This window comes from Malaclemys terrapin, chromosome 24, assembly GCF_027887155.1.
Source record: "Malaclemys terrapin pileata isolate rMalTer1 chromosome 24, rMalTer1.hap1, whole genome shotgun sequence".
NCBI classification, from domain to species: domain Eukaryota; kingdom Metazoa; phylum Chordata; order Testudines; family Emydidae; genus Malaclemys; species Malaclemys terrapin.
In genome coordinates this window covers 17741353-17759867 of record NC_071528.1, presented here as the reverse complement: position 1 = coordinate 17759867, position 18515 = coordinate 17741353, and the positions used below count along the sequence as shown (strand labels likewise).

General features: G+C 43.5%; 1 protein-coding gene across 1 annotated transcript; it reads right to left on the bottom strand.

The window, feature by feature from the left end:
* Positions 1 to 1031: 1031 nt before the first annotated feature.
* On the bottom strand, positions 1032 to 17940 carry CIB3 (calcium and integrin binding family member 3). The gene is made up of 6 exons (XM_054013907.1): positions 17768 to 17940; positions 17381 to 17415; positions 12732 to 12843; positions 12180 to 12327; positions 3789 to 3984; positions 1032 to 2956 (listed from the first exon to the last, which is right to left on the bottom strand). Exons 1-6 carry the CDS (start codon positions 17816 to 17818, stop codon positions 2935 to 2937), a joined length of 564 nt encoding a protein of 187 aa, XP_053869882.1. The 5' UTR covers positions 17819 to 17940; the 3' UTR covers positions 1032 to 2934.
* Positions 17941 to 18515: the final 575 nt, after the last annotated feature.

Sequence of the window (18515 nt, the reverse complement as noted above, 5' to 3'; positions counted from 1 at the left end):
GTATTTTACTTATTATGCAGAAACAATATAAACTGCTCCTGGGTCTATGAACATAGGGAAGAAATGATATTGTTGCAGCTTTCAGTAATCATACAGTGCCGCTGGCTGGGTGATACAGGTGGTGCTACTAATGTGTGGTTGATGCTTATTAAAATCCTAGATAACCTTATTCTGAGTCAACCTCTCCGGACGCTGCTCCACTTAAGTGACACACAGGAGGGCAGTTGAGTGCTGAGAAACCGCAGACCTGCAGTAGCAAAGGCTGGATACAGAAATAGAGTTTGAAAAGAGATGCAGGACTAGGAATTCCCCTCCCTTGATCCCTCAGACAGGCTTTTAAAGTTTTTATTAATGAGAAAATGAGCTAATATGTGGTGCTCAGCATTCTGGGCTGCATCCCTGCTTTCATTTTCTAATGTTAACTTGAGCCATTATTTATATTCAGGGTCCCCAGTATTCAGTGATGCTGTAGCAATGGAATTTGCCATGGAATTATGCTCCAGAATCACTTTTTTTTAATTAAAAAAAAAAATGGGAAGCAATTGTAATAAATGCAGTGATGTCTGCCTGAGTCTGCAGACAGGCTGAACCAGTAGCTGTAAGGAGGATGTGAACTGCCCCATTCATCTCAACAATGTTTATCAAAACCTAACAATTATAATTTGTCAATTTTAAAAAATATTTAATTGGCCACTTTAACAGAAACATGCAGCAAACATGCTTATCCCACAGCCCTAAACAACCTTCCATAATTCCCCAGCTGTCCCCTAACCAGCTCCCCAAACCCCAAGCTTCACTCCTGACAACTTCTGCGAAGCAATTAAGCATTTTCAATACAAAATTTTGCAGCACATCAAAAATTTACCATCCTTGCATTTTTAAATTAATGAAATTTAATACCAAATTAAATAACACAAGAATGTTGTTCCAATTGAATTATTCATTTTCACATATAATTCTGTAAAAAAAAAAAAAAAAAAAAAAAAAAAAAAAAAAAAAAAATCCAATTTTACATATATCTGAAACAAAGACCAAATTTTCAGTCTGCTGCACTAGAACACCGTAGATTCCAGGCTCACGTTCCTTGACATCCTGCAGGTCACATAGGGTCCTGTTCATAGCCTTACTCACTGTTGTCTATTTTTTTTCTTTTCAGGAGAGTAATTAAAATACTGATTATGAAGAACTGTTTTCTCACAGAGTTATTTTAAATAATTATATGAGTTGTGCAAATCTCTTAGTGGCCTTGCTCCCTGAGAATCTGACTGAAACCAGCGGCTGCATTTCAGGGTCCACGCTAGCACAGCAAACTATTCCAGGAAACAGAACAACAATGCAACTTAATCTTCCAGCCGATCAGGAAGCTCCCCCACTCCCACCCAGGACAGTGGCACCCAAATGATCCTTCAACATTAGTGACAAAGAACCTTCTTCAATACAAACTGATCGTCCTAGCTGCAGTTTGAATGGACTTTATGCTCCAGTTACAGAAGAAATGAAGTCTGAGTCAAATAGATCTAGTAAGATAGTCTAATTACAGATATTAAATCTATCAAATTTCAAGTTCTCGTTTAAAGCTTTTTGTATTTACAACATGCAAACAAAACAAACTATTGATAGAACAATCTGAATTGAGCTATCAATGGAGAAAACATCTAAACTAATGGAAAACAATCTGTAAAACAACAGAACAATCTATAATGGATTAGGAAGAATACACTAGGATATTAAAGGAGGATCATGGATTAAGATTGAATTTACCTTTAGATACAATAAAAGATGCAAATTCGTATCCAAATATATATTTATATATATATTTTGTAACATCTTAAAGCGTTAACCTTTAGCGGCATCTGTGGAGCAATTCCACTTAATCTTGGAGGATTTCTCTAGCACTAGAAAAAGCTAAAGGATGGCTTTTAAAGTGAAGTAGTCAGATAAAGACTTGATAGTAGTGTACCAGGCAGGATACTCTATTTGCCTAACACATTGCTGGAAAGCTATACACCTCTACCCCGATATAACGTGACCCAATATAACACGGGTTCTCATACAACGCGGTAAAGCAGCACTCCGGCGGATCAGCGCATCAGCTCCCAGCCGCGGCGCTCCGCCTCTCGCCGATGTGTTGGGGAAAGGATGCCCCCCCATACTCACCTGTGGTGGGAAGCGGAGCACCACGGTTGGGAGCTGGCGGAGTGTTGCGGGCTAGGGTTCGGCTGCTCCGCTTCCACCACTGCTGGTGAGTGCGGGACCTTTCACACACACACACCCCCTCCCAGCGACACGGCTGGGGCAAGGAAAGCGGAGAGGGCTGGGGCTGCAGCGCTCTGCTTCCCGCCACAGGTGAGTACGGGGTGGGGGCCTTTCCCCAACCTCCCCGCACTCACTGGCTGTGGCAGTCAGGGGACAAGGAGCAGGGAGGCCAAAGCAAGTTCGCTATAACGCGGTCTCACTTATAGCGCAGTAAGATTTTTTGGCTCTGGAGGACCACGTTATATCAGGGTAGAGCTGTATATTTTTTGTAAGTTCTTTTTAGGGCCTGGCTCTCTCTGAACTACAAAAAATAGTTTATTCTGAAAATGACAGCATGTTGTGCTACATGTATACTCCATTACCGCATTACAGATCAGATCTGCTCAGGCTGTAAATCAAAACAAGACTTTTTTAAAAATATTTTATTGGCAAAAAAACCACTTCTGCTAAATTACAGTTCATCAGGATTTCCCTTTGTATCTTCTAAAGATTTAAACGAGACAAAACAAGACTTTTCCAACTTGCTCTTCAGTGTCTGAAAATCCTTATTTGGTCCTCTTTATTTCTCTCTTTCATATGAACAGTAACCCCAAGCAAAGTAATTCTGAAAGCAGATGATAATGACATATTGCAGACTCAAGATGCAGCTCTCATCTCTCTCTCTCTCTTTCACCAGATTCAGATTCGAATGTGAAATGTACTATTTACCAAAAAAAAAAAAATCAGTTATGTGTGGCTTTTCATCTGTAGATCTAAAAACACTTCACTAAGGCTGAATAAACTAACAGCTGAAAGCCAAATGCTAGGACTGTGTTGCAAGTTGATGATTGTTTCATAGACACATTTTTTGGTACCTGGTATTTTTGTGTAACTGAAACACTTCATAGGATAAGACAGAAATCAGAAACTGAGTCTGGAGAGAAAAGTATAACTGAGTGTATGCTGAATAGTAGTATTTATGAACGGTAATTCAGTATAGTGTGTGACAGAGATCCAGTCATCCTTAACTTGGGCACACTTTATTTTATTTTCTGGTTTGGGGATAAGAATTTAAAATGCTGAAGTTTGAAGAATCTTATGATATAATTAAAATTTCTTTAATTTTAAAAGACTGTTTCTGTTGCAGTGTTGCCAACTCTTCCAAATCTATCATGAGTCTCTCAGTATTTTGTAAATCCCATCTCCTGGAGTCATGAGATTATGTGAGAATCTCCTCTCTCTCTCTCTTTATATATAAAATAAAATTTTCAAGCAAGTTTCTAGCACTCCTGGGTGTGGAGAAAAGTTGTAAAACATGGTCTGCGGTTCAATAAACAAAAGACAAATAAAAACCCAAAGCATTTTTTAACCTTGTTAATTTGGGGAGATGGGGGTTGACTCATGTTTTTTGAATGGTTAAGGTTGGGAATAGTGGCACTGACTGTCAGACAGGGAAGTTTTTAATTTGCAAGTGCTTGTAAACCATGTGCTTGTAAAGGGCCTCTGATAGAAAGTAAGGAGGATTTCCCTATGTATAACAAGGCTGCTGTTACCTGAGGAAATCAGGAGCTCGTACTATCATGTGCTGAAAATCTTCCACAGAGAGTCTGCCATCATTGTCTTGATCAGCTTCATCAATCACCTTATCACATACAAGACAAACCTCCTCTGGGGTAAGTTCATTTCGGGTCAGTTTGTTAACAGTTTTCTCCAAGTCTGATTTGCATATGTAATCATCATTGTTAAAATCTGTCAAAGGAAACAGAATTAATAAATTCAAAATTACAAGAGCTGTCCTCTACATGTGTCTCAGCCAGCTCCACAGTGAAAAGCTGTGTGTGTGACTCATTACCAAATCCCAATACCTCTGAATAATGGATCCGAAGAAGTGGGCTGTAGTCCACGAAAGCTTATGCTCTAATAAATTTGTTAGTCTCTAAGGTGCCACAAGTACTCCTGTTCTTTTTTCTGAATAATGGGACTCCCAAATAGAATTTTAGAATTGTACACTCGCAATTTTTAATTTGCATTTATAAAATTACTTAAAAGGCACTGTAATGGGGCACCTGCCCCGCACCGGTCCTGAGAGGGTTAAAACCAGCCTAGGGAGGCTGAGGGGCAGGCAGCCAAAGGAGTGGCTGCAGGGGAAACAGCCTATTAGGGTGATTTCTGTAGATAATTAGGACGGTGGCTGGACCAGCCAGTCAGGGCTCAGCCGGCCCATATAAAAGGAAGCTACAGACCAGCGCCAGTAAGTCTGCTACAGGGGGCTCTTGATGGGCGGTCAGGACTTACAGCCTCCTTTCCCGCCCCACGCAGCCACTGAAGGAGCGGCCTGGCTGTGGACCGCCAAGCCACTGTGAGGAGTGGCTGGGCTCTTGTTGGACAGAAGAAGGGGGGTGGGGAAAACAGATGGTGACACAGCCAGAGGACTGTGGCACGAAGCAGATGGTGAGAGAAAGAAGCCGTAATGGGCCTGCAGGGAGAGGCAAGGGTGGGAACTACCACCAACCGAGGGTGCACCCGCTGGGACAGAGCTAATTCCCAAAACACCCAGCAGGAGCTGCCAGTGATACTGCAGATGATACTAAACTGCTAAAGATAGTTAAGTCCAAAGCAGACTGTGAAGAACTTCAAAAAGATCTCACAAAACTAAGTGATTGGGCAACAAAATGGCAAATGAAATTTAATGTGGATAAATGTAAAGTAATGCACATTGGAAAAAAATAACCCCAACTATACATATAATATGATGGGGGCTAATTTAGCTACAACAAGTCAGGAAAAAGATCTTGGAGTCATCGTGGATAGTTCTCTGAAAATGTCCACGCAGTGTGCAGAGGCGGTCAAAAAAGCAAACAGGATGTTAGGAATCATTAAAAAGGGGATAGAGAATAAGACTGAGAATATATTATTGCCCTTATATAAATCAATGGTACGCCCTCATCTCGAATACTGCGTACAGATGTGGTCTCCTCATCTCAAAAAAGATATACTGGCACTAGAAAAGGTTCAGAAAAGGGGCAACTAAAATGATTAAGGGTTTGGAACGGGTCCCATATGAGGAGAGATTAAAGAGGCTAGGACTCTTCAGCTTGGAAAAGAGGAGACTAAGGGGGGATATGATAGAGGTATATAAAATCATGAGTGATGTGGAGAAAGTGGATAAGGAAAAAGAAGAACAGGAGTACTTGTGGCACCTTAGAGACTAACAAATTTATTTACTTATTCCCATAATACAAGAACTAGGGCTCATCAAATGAAATTAATAGGCAGCAGATTTAAAACAAATAAAAGGAAGTTCTTCTTCACGCAGCGCACAGTCAACTTGTGGAACTCCTTACCTGAGAAGGTTGTGAAGGCTAGGACTATAACAGCGTTTAAAAGAGAACTGGATAAATTCATGGTGGTTAAGTCCATTAATGGCTATTAGCCAGGACGGGTAAGGAATGGTGTCCCTAGCCTCTGTCTGTCGGAGGATGGAGATGGATGGCAGGAGACAGATCACTTGATCACTGCCTGTTAGGTTCACTCCCTCTGGGGCACCTGGCATTGGCCACTGTCGGTAGACAGGATACTGGGCTAGATGGACCTTTGGTCTGACCCGGTACGGCCTTTCTTATGTTCTTATGTGTATGAGTGACCCTGTGACAGACACCCATCCACAAACTCTGCATACTCAATCATATAGATCCTAAATAGTTTCACCAGTACAGAGTTTACCGTGGTGCCAGGCCCAGAGTCAGAAGGGGCCCCAGCCAGCCTGATCCCCCGGCCGGCTGAGCCAGCCAGGAAAGCTGCTTCCACCCTTGCCCTGCCTCTTCCCACCCCTGCTCTGCCCCAGGCCTGGCCCCCCCTCCACCCCTTCTCCCCCTCAAGCTCCCTCACCTGAGCTACACGTCCCTGGGGACTGCAGCAGGGGTCGGGCCCGCCCTGCACTCACTGGGCGGTGGGAAGTGGAGCGCCCCTGCCCCAGCCTGCTCCACTCCACTGGCTCCTAACCATGCTGCTGGTGAGTGCTGGGGGGATGGTCCCCCCCTGCCCCCCGAGTCTCAGAGTGTAGCAGGCTGGGGCTGGGTCACTCCACTTCCCACCACTCCGTGAGTGCGGGGTTGGGCCCACCCTGCAATCACCGGGCAGCAGGAAGTGGAGCGACCTGGCCCTGATCCGCTCTGCCAGCTCGTGCTTGGGGGGTGGTTCTTCCCTGCCCCCCAAGCCTGGGGAGGCGATGGAACGGTGGGGAAGGGGCATAGGATGGGGAAGAGAAGAGGAAGTGGGGGCTGGTGGAATGAGGTAGTGGGGATGAAGGGGGTGGGGAGAAGAAGGGGCAGTGGGGAAGGGGCATGGGATGGGGGAAGTAGGGGCCCAGCATGCAGCATCCCTTTGGCAGAAGCTGGGTTCCCCTGTTAAGCAAGCCCCTCGAACCCTCACCCTGACAAGCCCCACCTCCCCTACATCTGTACCATCCCGATGAGCCCCCCCCAGACACCCTCCCCATTGAGCCCTCAACCATCTGTACCTGGACCCCCACCCAAATGAGCCCCACCTCCCCTGCACCTAGACACTCCCATCCCCGCTGAGCCCCGAACACCTTCACCTGGACCCCTGCAGAATCCCATTGCTCCTGCACCTGGAACTCCACAATGAGCTTCTGTGCATCCAGATCTCCCACTAAGCCATCTGCACCTAGATTGCCCCACAGAGAACTCTCTTACCCCCACCTGGATCCCCCCACACCAAGGCCCTCTGGACTTGGATCCTGCTTCTGGGCTGAGCCTGCTCACCCCACACCTGGTGCGCCTGACACGGGGGCAGGGCCCCAGGGTGTTTCTGGGGCAGGCCTGGCCCTTGCACTGTGTCAGGGTCGGGTACAGCCTCACTGCTGAGTCCCTGGGGGGATGGGGGGGAGGCTGCAGGGTAATCTCCCACCTCCACGCAACCAGTGGCCTGTGCTCCCCACTGCCATGTTGGAGCCTCCACATTTATTTGACATAAAATTTGCAGAATTTTAAAATATTATGCACAGATTTTTTATTTTTTTGGTGCAGAATCCCCGCAGGAATATGGGGTGCTGTGATGGTGGGACTGTGAGGAAGGTGGTGGGCAGTGGGGAGGTCTATGGGTACGGGACGCTGGGTGAGCGGTGTGGTGTGCAGGGTGCTGTGCAGTTGTGGTGAGAGGCCAGCGGGGGAGGTCTCTGGGAGGGGTGGGGGCTGGGCATAGAGATCTGTGGTGGAGGTCTCTGAGCGAGGGGGCGCTGGGCATAAGAGTGGGGCACTGGGCAGGGGGCCGGTGTGGTGCAGGCCCGCCTTGAAGGGGAAGGGGCACGCTGGCAGCACAGGGCTGGGCAGGACAGTGTGCATTTGGCAGCCGCAGGTTTGTAAACAGTGCCCTCCTGCTAGGCTGCGCAGAGCGGGACTGCTCCCGCCACACTGTGCCTCATTGCCCCCAGCCCTCCCTTCACTCTGGAGACTGACCATCCTGCACCCCTGCACCTTGCCCCATGGAGGCCCAGAAATATGTCTGGGGCCGGGCCCACAAAAAGTTAATCCGTCCCTGAGCTTCACCCCCTAACAAAATCCACGCATAATCAGAATAGCAAGCTAATATTAATGAACTAAATGAATAATAAAGCACAGTTAAAGGAACTGTCTGATTTCCTTCCCGCCCCCCCATGCTGAGTCACTTCCACTTAAGAGTGCAAAAACTGAACTTGCTGTTCTGTTTGTATTGCATAATAGATTGTTCGGCTTTTGTTGAAATTGAAAGAAAATTCAACTGAAAACAATATTACAAGAAAGACTAAACTACTCCTGTTCTTAAAATTCCCCTATGAGAAACTCTGATATAAGGCAAGGCTTTTCAAAGGACCCCATTGGAACTGGGGCAGGCAGAACTTTTCCAATCAGCCTAATAGTTTTTTCTTAAATGCTGCTTCCTCTAATCATGAGGATTGGAGATGAAATAACTGCTTTGGATGAAGCACCAGGAATTCTCCAGCAGATGTCAGACTCTGATCAGTTGCACCCTCCAATCCCAGTAAAACCAGATCAGAGCTACTCAAGTGCTTAATTAAAGAAAATTTTAAAAGGGGAAGGAGAAATACCAGGAGAATCTAACAAGAAAGGATTAAATGGCAAGACAAAACTAATTAAAAATGTGTATGTGCCAGAGGATGTAGGACCTGCCAACTTGTTTTATGGTAAGAAAAATTTAAAAGTCACAACCTAGCTATCTGCATCCAGCAGAGATGGAAACTCAGTATATGCAGCAGGAGAATGGGAGCCAGCTACTATAGAAAGGAACCATGGAACAGATCAAAAGTTGATCATCATATTTAATCTAAAGAGAGAAATCCCTGGGGGTTTTGACATACCAGCATTGGAGACATTCCTGGTGGATGGGAACTCCCAGAGGTAAGTAGGAAACGAGTCATGTCTTCCACTCTCCTCCATAGCTCCCCACCCCCTCAATGGGATTTCTGGTCAAAGACACCACTGTTAAATGTTATTGAACTCTTACATGGATGGGTTAAAGTAATCTACCATACGAGATGCATGGATGGCCAGGAAGTGCATATCTGAACATGCCAATTAAGCCAGTCAGGGACCCAGAAGTCCTGGACATAGCAAAATAGTTGGTACTGGATAGCAAGTACTGATGTCAGGTTGACCAGAGTAGTCAAAGGACAGAATTGTTTTCATAATATGTAGGTTTCTCTGTAACTAAGCTAAAAAGGCCATATCTAGTTTAGCTTATGAGAAGTGTAAATCTTGATATGTTAAGCAAACTGCTTCTTTTAATTCCATTTCCTCTGTTTTTAAATCAATCTTGATTTTGGTCATGATTATTCGCCACGAACAATTACTGGTGATCACTCATGATTACTAGGTAATGTCACACAGTCCACAGAGAAAAGAAAACCTTGTAACTGCTAAGGCGAGGTGCTGCTGATTGAAGAATTTATAGAACCTACATGTCCTTCTCAGGCTTGGGCTACAATTTACCAGTATAACTCTTTCAATTGGGGTGTGTCTTTTGTTTCCAGACACTCTTATACCGTTAAATAGTAAAAGCCTTAGGTTATGTGTACGTTGTCCCGCAGTTCAGCCCATGGGGATGTGCACAACAAAGTCCTGCACTGTAACTCCCCTGTGTGGACATTGTGGGCGCAAACAATAAGTTTCCTAGTAGCCCTGTTTGAAGAGGATTATGTTAACGTGAACTAGGAACATTTTAGTTCATGCCTGCAGCAGCCACACAGGGGAATTACAGCACTGAACTTTGATGCATATTGCTGTTCGCAAGCCTATAGTCCAAACTTTGAGGTAGTATACACAAGCAACTAATATGGACAGACTTATACTGGTATAAAGCTGACTTATACCATTATGGCTGTTCCCCTTCTTTTACGGGAACAAGTTATGCTGCTATAAGCACTTTTATATTGCTATAACTGTGTCTCTGGAGAGACCAGGGGTTGGGGGAGGGAATACATTTTAACTACACTAGTATAGGTTTCCAAAAGGGCCTATATGGGATAAGTACAATGTGTATTCAAACAAATGGGGGGGAGGGGATAGCTCATTGGCCTGCTAAACCCAGGGTTGTGAGTTCAATCCTTGAGGGGGGATCTGAGGCAAAATCAGTACTTGGTCCTGCTAGTGAAGGCAGGGGGCTGGACTCAATGACCTTTCAAGGTCCCTTCCAGTTCTAGGAAATGGGATATCTCCATTAATTAAACTTCTTGAAATGGAGGTTGTGCATTACCACCATGGTCAGTTCTCAAAGTTTCAGGCCTCAGCAAATTCTTTAGGTTCTGTTATGAACCCTCCAATAAGAATATAAGAATGGCCATACTGGATCAGACCAAAGGTCCATCTAGCCCAGTATCCTGTCTACTGACAGTGGCCAATGCCAGGTGCCCCAGGGAGAGTGAACCCAACAAGTAATGATCAAGTGATCTCTCTCCTGCCATCCATCTCCACCCTCTGACAAACAGAGTCTAGGGACATCATTCCTTACCCATCCTAGCTAATAGCCATTAATGGATTTAACCTCCATGAATTTATCCAGTTCTCTTTTAAACGCTGTTATAGTCCTAGCCTTCACAACCTCCTCAGGCAAGGAGTTCCGCAAGTTGCCTGTGTGCTGTGTGAAGAAGAACTTTTGTTTGTTTTAAACCTGCTGCCTATTAATTTCATTTGGTGACCCCTAGTTCTTGTATTATTGGAATAAGTAAATAACTTTTCCTTATCTACTTTCTCCACATCACTCACGATTTTATATACCTCTATCATATCCCCCCTTAGTCTCCTCTTTTCCAAGGTGAAAAGTCCTAGCCTCTTTAATCTCTCCTCATATGGGACCCGTTCCAAACCCCTAATAATTTTAGTTGCCCTTCTCTGAACCTTTTCTAGTCCCAGTATATCTTTTTTGAAATGAGGAGACCACATCTGTACGCAGTATTCAAGATGTGGGCGTACCATCGATTTATATAAGTGCAATAATATATTCTCCGTCTTATTCTCTATCCTCTTTAATGATTCCTAACATCCTGTTTGCTTTTTTGACCGCCTCTGCAGACTGCGTGGACATCTTCAGAGAACTATCCACGATGACTCCAAGATCTATTTCCTGATTTGTTGTAGCTAAATTAGCCCCCATCATATTGTATGTATAGTTGGGGTTATTTTTTCCAATGTGCATTTTGAAGTTCTTCACAGTCTGCTTTGGTCTTAACTATCTTAACCTCTCGAGGTCCCTTCCAGTCCTAGAATCTATGAATCTTGAGCAGGTTAGTATCATCTGCAAACTTTGCCACCTCACTTTTTACCCCTTTCTCCAGATCATTATGAATAAGTTGAATAGGATTGGTCCTAGGACTGACCCTTGGGGAACACCACTAGTTACCCCTCTCCATTCTGAGAATTTACCATTAATTCCTACCCTTTGTTCCCTGTCTTTTAACCAGTTCTCAATCCATGAAAGGATTCTCTTTTATCCCATGACAACTTAATTTACATAAGAGCCTTTAGTGAGGGACCTTGTCAAAGGCTTTCTGGAAATCTAAGTACACTATGTCCACTGGATCCCCCTTATCCACATGTTTGTTGACCCCTTCAAAGAACTCTAATAGATTAGTAAGACACGATTTCCCTTTACAGAAACCATGTTGACTTTTGCCCAACAATTTATGTTCTTCTATGTGTTTCGACTAATTTGCCCGGTACTGATGTTAGACTTACCAGTCTGTAATTGCCGGGACCACCTCTAGAGCCCTTTTAAAATATTGGCGTTACATTAGCTATCTTCCAGTCGTTGGGTACAGAAGCCAATTTAAAGGACAGGTTACAAACCCTAGTTAATAGTTCCGCAATTTCACATTTGAGTTCTTTCAGAACTCTTGGGTGAATGCCATCTGGTCCCGGTGAGTTGTTAATGTTAAGTTTATCAATAACTGAGGGCAGCTCAACAGAAGTTTGAGGCTTGGTCTACACTAGGAACGTACGTCAGTATAACTATGTCACTCAGCCATATGGAAAATCCACATCCCTGAACAACATAGTTGTACCAACAGCCACTCACCCCCCTGCTGTAGACAGCATTGCATCAATGGGAAGGCTTCTCCTGCTGACATAGCTACCGCCTCCTGGGGAGGTAGAGTACTTACACCAACATGAGATGCTCACCCATTGGTGCGGGTAGCGTCTTCACTGAAGTTTTCACTCTTCACAGAGTTGTACATGTAGACATGCCCTAAGAGAGATGACCCCCTTGGCTGTGATGATGAGGGCCATCTAAGTACCAAAGTACATACACAGACCCAACTGAGATGGCAGTTTGCAGTGCATATCTTAAGTGCTCTTGCATCAAGGAACCTTGAGTCAAATACAGCACCAGGATTACCTCCAAACTTTACTATCTATGCCTGTTTCACTCACCATAAATTTTAAAGGCATAATAAGCTTTGAGGTCTCTGGGAGCCATTTCACTCAGGACTGAAAACATGTCCAAAAAGTCATCTAAAGTCATGTTGCCCTCTCCATCCTCTGAGAAAACTTCTGCTATCCGTTGACGGAATGGATTGTCCTGTGGAACAGGGATGCAGGATAAAACGGGTCAGTCTTTACTATCATTTATGTCAAGGCATTTGACGGACTCAGTAGTAGCCCAGCTCTAGTTTTGCCCTCTCTTTATTTTAACCCAGGTGTGGCAGACAAACACCCTCTTGCTCTTCTACTCTTTTAGGTACTGAGGCTGACTCAGAGACCAGCTTCAGCCTTCTCTACTCTACATGGTGCTTCAAAATGTTTTCAAAGAAAACTACTGGAAGCTTCCAGAAGGATGTTGGAATTAGAGAGCTATTCACTAGGGAGCCAGGATTCAGATATCTTTCAGCCTCCTGGTAATTAGTACAGGATGAATTATTTAGCAGAAGAGGAGGAAAGTGAAATGTGGCTCCCCATCTAGCATCTGTGTTCCTTGGACTGTACCTTCAGCTCTGCCATGCTGCCAATGAGTTCATAGGGAAGCTTCACATCTGGTTTATCTATGTAGCTGAGTGGGACCAGTTGTGGGGCCAGGTCTCGGTATCTGTAAAACAGTCTGGAAAGGGAAGGAAAGACTCATTTAGGGCTCAGTATACTCATGGGTCTAATAACAATGTCTGTCTTTTCAATATTGCTCTTTATACTTCACATCATTTAGCAGGGTGGTTACATTTAAATGTCACGTAGTATGCTTGATGAAGGGAGAAACATAGTGTGAAATATACTTCCTATATTATATATTAACCAGAAAAGTTATTTTCAGTGTTACATAAAAAAGAAGGGGGTGAAAAGGTCTGTTCAAGAACTAGGCAGCTGTTCTATGGGAAACAGAATGACAGAAGCAGTTTTCTAACGTTATTTAGTAATTTACTACTGCCTCAGTTATGCTTCCACCTCACTTCTGCTAGTCTGACATTGCTCTATCAGCAGCCATTTTTTACATGATTGTGTTACTGAGAGGAACAGCCTTCAAAGTTCTCAATGCTCTAAGACTAATCCAGCTAAAATTCCACACTGGAGAAAATAAAATAACATAAAACAGTATTTCTAACTATCTGGATTATTACTACTAAGCCAGCAGCCTACAATTGTCCACCCCTCATCCCTCCACCCCCCAATATCCACCACAGGCACCTTAGCGCTTTGCTGACACTCAGTGTAGACTTTCATCTTGAGAGACCAGAGCGTGCTCCCTCACACTCTCATGCACCTTCCATGGCCTGCCTGTCTTAATCCCCAACCCCTAATCTTTCTAGCCTGCTAGTCCTTTTTACTCTATGATCCAGGTTCTCTCTTTTGTCTCCACACCCTTGCCTCTTCCCTGATTATTTATTATTTGTATTACCATAGCAGCTAGGAGCCTCAGTCATGGACCAGGATACAATTGTGATAGGTGCTGTACAAACAGCACAAAAAGACACTCTGCCCCAAACAGTTTACAGTCTAAGTTGGCTGCCACCTGTCATGCAGCTGGCTCATGAATGTTTTAGAGGCTGATAAAGAAATTGGCCAGAATGGCAGGAATCACATTGCTCGTCTAAGAACTGAAAATTGTCAGATGTTGCAGCTAACTGCCCTGCCAGCAGTTTAGGATTCCAGACATATTTGCAACACATTGAAATTTCAGCTGTTTCTTCAGGAGTCCCATGCAATGTGGTAAGAGGACACTTAGCTCAGCAAACTAGGAACGTGGTCTCTTTGTGTCTCTTATTAAACTAATTCATCTGCCAGCCTTAGTAAATGATCGAATGGCCATTCACATACAGCAAATCCTGATCTTCCTACCCTATAGAGTTGGTGTGACCTCCAGTGCAGATGCAGTTCAGCTGACTGGGGAAGGCAGGCCAGGAGGCTGGAATCCCCTCAGAGGATACACAGCCCCTTCAGACTAGGAGCCTCCTTCTGGTGGGGTGCCAGCTGGGGGAGCAGGAGGTGGCTCTGCTACTGCACTGTCCTTCCTGGAGAGAGAATCTAACTAGGATAGAAACTACAGTACTGCAATCTTTAGATGGCTCTGTAACAGCTGCAGAATGGCTCTCCTGCTGCTCTGAAGCCTCTAGGAAAGGATTCCTCCAGCCCCATCCCTATACAATTCCCCTGGTCAAGTCCCTGTGCTTGAAATGGGGTTTGCCCCCCATTGCAGCAATATAACAGGCTCAGTGCCTTGTCAGATTGAAAAGATTTCTATTTTCATGAGTCATAGAAGGGCAAATTAAGCCAAACCCTGTCTCAGTTCAACTCTATCTGACTAAACCTAGGAACAAAACTGGGTCAGATCTCTGGGCTCTAGTCTGCTTTCACTCTGCTTTTCTCAGATGGATTCTAAGGGAAAGGGAAGCTTGTAGGTGTTCTGCACAGTTTTTTCCCCTGTGCCTGCAGTGGCACCTCAATCTGTGTTTTAGTTTCTTGAACAGTCCTTGTTCTCCGCAGGTCCTTGTTCCCTGGATAGAGGAAGTTAATAAAGGCAAGAGATGGCCAAGTTCTTTTTACTAAAAACAAAAGAAAAAATAACAAAACAACCCCCCCCACACACACACACACTTTTTGTCTTTTAAGTCCTTCTCAAGATATTAGTCACCAGTAGCCTTTTCCATGTACCTCTGCTTCCCAGTTAGCCACCCAGGCATTAGTACCCCTGCTTGAAGGCTGCCTTACTTGGCAAGTGTATCCCCAGTTTATGGCCAAAAGAGCTGCCTCATATCCACATGCATAATCCATACTGGGATGTATGTGGGCAAATGCTGCTCATGGCTCTGTGCGACCATGAATTCTGAGTGAAGCTCTTTTTAGTGATCCCCTCCTAGTGAACAAGGTGATGCAGAGGAGAGAGGGAAGAGCTGCTGGGTTAGAAAAGAGCTGTAAAGTACTGCACCGCATTTTATAAACTAATTCTACAGACAGTCTTCTCTGTAATATTTCATTCCAGCTCCCATTGAAGTCAAGGCCTCTTATTGTGGTTTTAAATATGGATTTAGGTGCCTAAATGAAGGCACACAACTTTAAACATTTTGGATGTAATAATGACTCATAGATTTTTAAGGCCAGAAGGGACCACTGTGATGCAAATAAGTGATCTTCAAAAGATCTCAGGAGAATTAAGAATGGGGTGCAATAATGGAAATATTTTATGCCTACCTTGCCTTTGAAATGAGCAGGCCTTTTCCCCCTGCAAAAACAAACAAGCAAACCCACAGGTGCTAGGAATAGAGAACACCTCCAGGACCATCTAGACTACCCAGTGGTAGGAGTGTCCTCTACCCTAATCTCTTAGGCTTCCTTAGATACCTGCTAAAATTTCCCTTGCTTTTTTCTCAGCTTTAAGGTTTAAAAAAATGGGCTTGTTGTACCCTTCAAATGTGGGACTTCATCCTGCCTTTTGTTGCCCACCCAAACCTCCCACTGATTTTGTTAGGACTCAGAGCTAAGAAAGGGAGAAGATCTATAAAATGACCTCAAAAAGTGTTCATTTTCCTCAGTGCTGTTTACTTATATTCTTGCACTAGACTGAGGAGACCATTCACAGTTGTCACCAATTAAAATGGTATCAAACAATGGGACAGAATTTTCTAAAGGGTTTCCTATCAATAATAAATGCCTTATTCATGATATAATTATGGTCTTGGCCTCTATTCAATACACAAAGACACAAACAGCTTACGTTTAATTTATTACAGATGTTCACTTCATTTGCATTTTGTGCTGCACAGCACTCATAAACAGCGACTAGGGTGGGCAGCAATAGGAGATCACAGTCTGCTGTAGAAGGGCACTCTACTTTCCAAAGGAATTGGCACACTGATGTTGTGCAGTGACAACCTAAGAAAGGGGCAGGTGCTGGAAGTGTTTCTGCTGATTAATTTGCTGCATGGTAAATGAGAACCAAAAGCTGATTTCCCCATGCAAACGGTTATCCACCACATCAGCAGAATACACTACTATTGTGTGCCAGCACCTGCAAAAGTACACTGTGGTACCATTAGGAGAGGAGACCAGGTTCAGGCTGCCAATTAGACTTTTGATCTCTCAGCCAATGAGGCATATAATGTATTACAAAAATCACTAAGCCCTTCCTCCTCACCCCCTCCCGGGTGACTAAAGATCAAATGAATTGGCCAATATGTACCACTTACTGGGAAGAGGTCCTAAAATTTCTGGAAATGAGCGATTCAGGCTAACCCAGGCCTTGTGCTCCAACGAGGCACCAGGCTTCAAAATATCACCACAGCTTTCACATATAAAGTCCCAGTGGGTGACATCATGTTGTCTCAGCAAAAGCTTTTAGGCTACTTTGATGCTGGCATGATTACTGTGGAATCATTTTTGTGAAATAATTTAATCCCTAATCTTGTTTCATGGGACTTGGGGCTTGCAAAAAAGTCTCAGGAAAATATCATAAATGCAGCTGTAAAAAGTGACAGAAAACAATAGATGCTCTGGAGACAGCACTATATTGTCAGGACAAAATTAAAAGCTTTCACTTTAGCTTTTGCTCTGTTTTAATAGACAAAATGAGCCAACAAAAGTCATGGAAAAGAGCATATTACAGGGTCAAAGCAGAATGATTTCAAAGCTAGAACAATCCTGCATTTGTAAAGAGATGAAACAGAGGCTCTAATTACATTTTTATAAATCTAAGAAATTATAGTTACCATTAAAAAAACTAAATCTGCATGGCACTAAAATATTTCTTAGGTTACACTATAAAGACAATAGAACTACTGGGAAAATATTTAATCAAGTAGATGGCATATGCCAAGGGTAGCAATATTCTGTATATCACTTGTTATAAAACAAGATAGTGGGACATGGGGCCCTCTGGCAGAGTATTTAGTGAAATACTTAGATGTAACTTGTTATAGTGTTTTGGGTGGAAGTGGCTGGCATGTTAATTGAATTATAGATTTTTGTCTTAACTAAAGACATTGAACATGATTTTTCTGCATGTGTTTATACACTCTGCGGTTATCTATGACAATGACGCCGTATTAAATCCTACTTAAAACATATTAAAAAGATTACTAAGATCACTAGATGAGTGGCCTGACTTTATTATAATCTCCTTATAGTTTTACAGACAAAAAATATAGACGCACCTCAGAATTTCTTTCCTTGTAAAGAATGTGCAGTCCTGTAAAATATGGAAAGATATAAAATGTGGTGGTGAATTTTTTTTTAAACACACAGTGGCTCAAACTCTTTCCTGTTGTAAACATACTGACTTCACTGGATTTACATTAATGATGAAGCTGGCCCAAGCTTTATAAACTTTCTGTTTACAATTATAGAGTAATGTTTGACAGTTTCTTCTCACATAAAAAAAGGTAAAGGGGTATTAAACAGCCATAAACCATTTACTCTAAAGACTTCGGACACCATTTGATAGTCCTGTTTAGTGCCATATAACTAAGTGCTGGAGATTGCTTTAAAACAACCTGCCATTATCCTGCATTGTGTCTAATTTGTCTTTTGTTTGTTCTTACCTGATATGCATCCAGCTGCTCTGGAGTGAAAATGGTTTGTTTATTGCCCATTTCTGTTTCTGAATCCTGATTCTTGTCCCATTGCTCTTTCCCCTTAAGTTACCTGTACAGGAAGGCTGAATATTGAGATATGAAAAGCTGCAACAATGAGGTTCAGACAGAGCGGAGGATCAGGTAACCACCTTCCCTGCTTCATGGATTTCAGAATCATAATAGGAGCATTTCATCAAATCTTTAGTCTGAATACATAAGACTCTCATACAGCATCATTCACCTGCTTCCTGTGTGCTCTGCAGAGACTCATATTACAGCATTTAACAAACAACTAACACAATTTCTATCCCTTGTCTCTGAACTAGATAGGGGACTGTGTGGATTTTAGTTTTATGTTTCTAGCAAGTAAATTCACATACCTAATGACTGCTAGGAACTCTCTTTCTTCCTTCAACATTCAGCAACTCACTCTAAAAAAGAATCACAGTGAGTATGGTTTTTCATAGATTCATAGATTCTAGAACTGGAAGGGACCTCGAGAGGTCATCGAGTCCAGTCCCCTGCCCACATGGCAGGACCAAATACTGTCTAGACCATCCCTGATAGACATTTATCTAACCTACTCTTAAATATCTCCAGAGATGGAGATTCCACAACCTCCCTAGGCAATTTATTCCAGTGTTTAACCACCCTGACAGTTAGGAACATTTTCCTAATGTCCAACCTAGACCTCCCTTGCTGCAGTTTAAGCCCA

Coding starts and splice junctions, on each gene's coding strand:
- CIB3 (XM_054013907.1), bottom strand. CDS start 17,818: ATGGGCAATAAACAAACCATTTTCACTCCAGAGCAGCTGGATGCATAT. Junction 17,416..17,767: donor AGCAGCTGGATGCATATCAG/GTAAGAACAAAC, acceptor CATATTTTACAG/GACTGCACATTCTTTACAAG. Junction 2,957..3,788: donor CGAGCTCCTGATTTCCTCAG/GTAACAGCAGCC, acceptor TTTGGTAAATAG/TACATTTCACATTCGAATCT.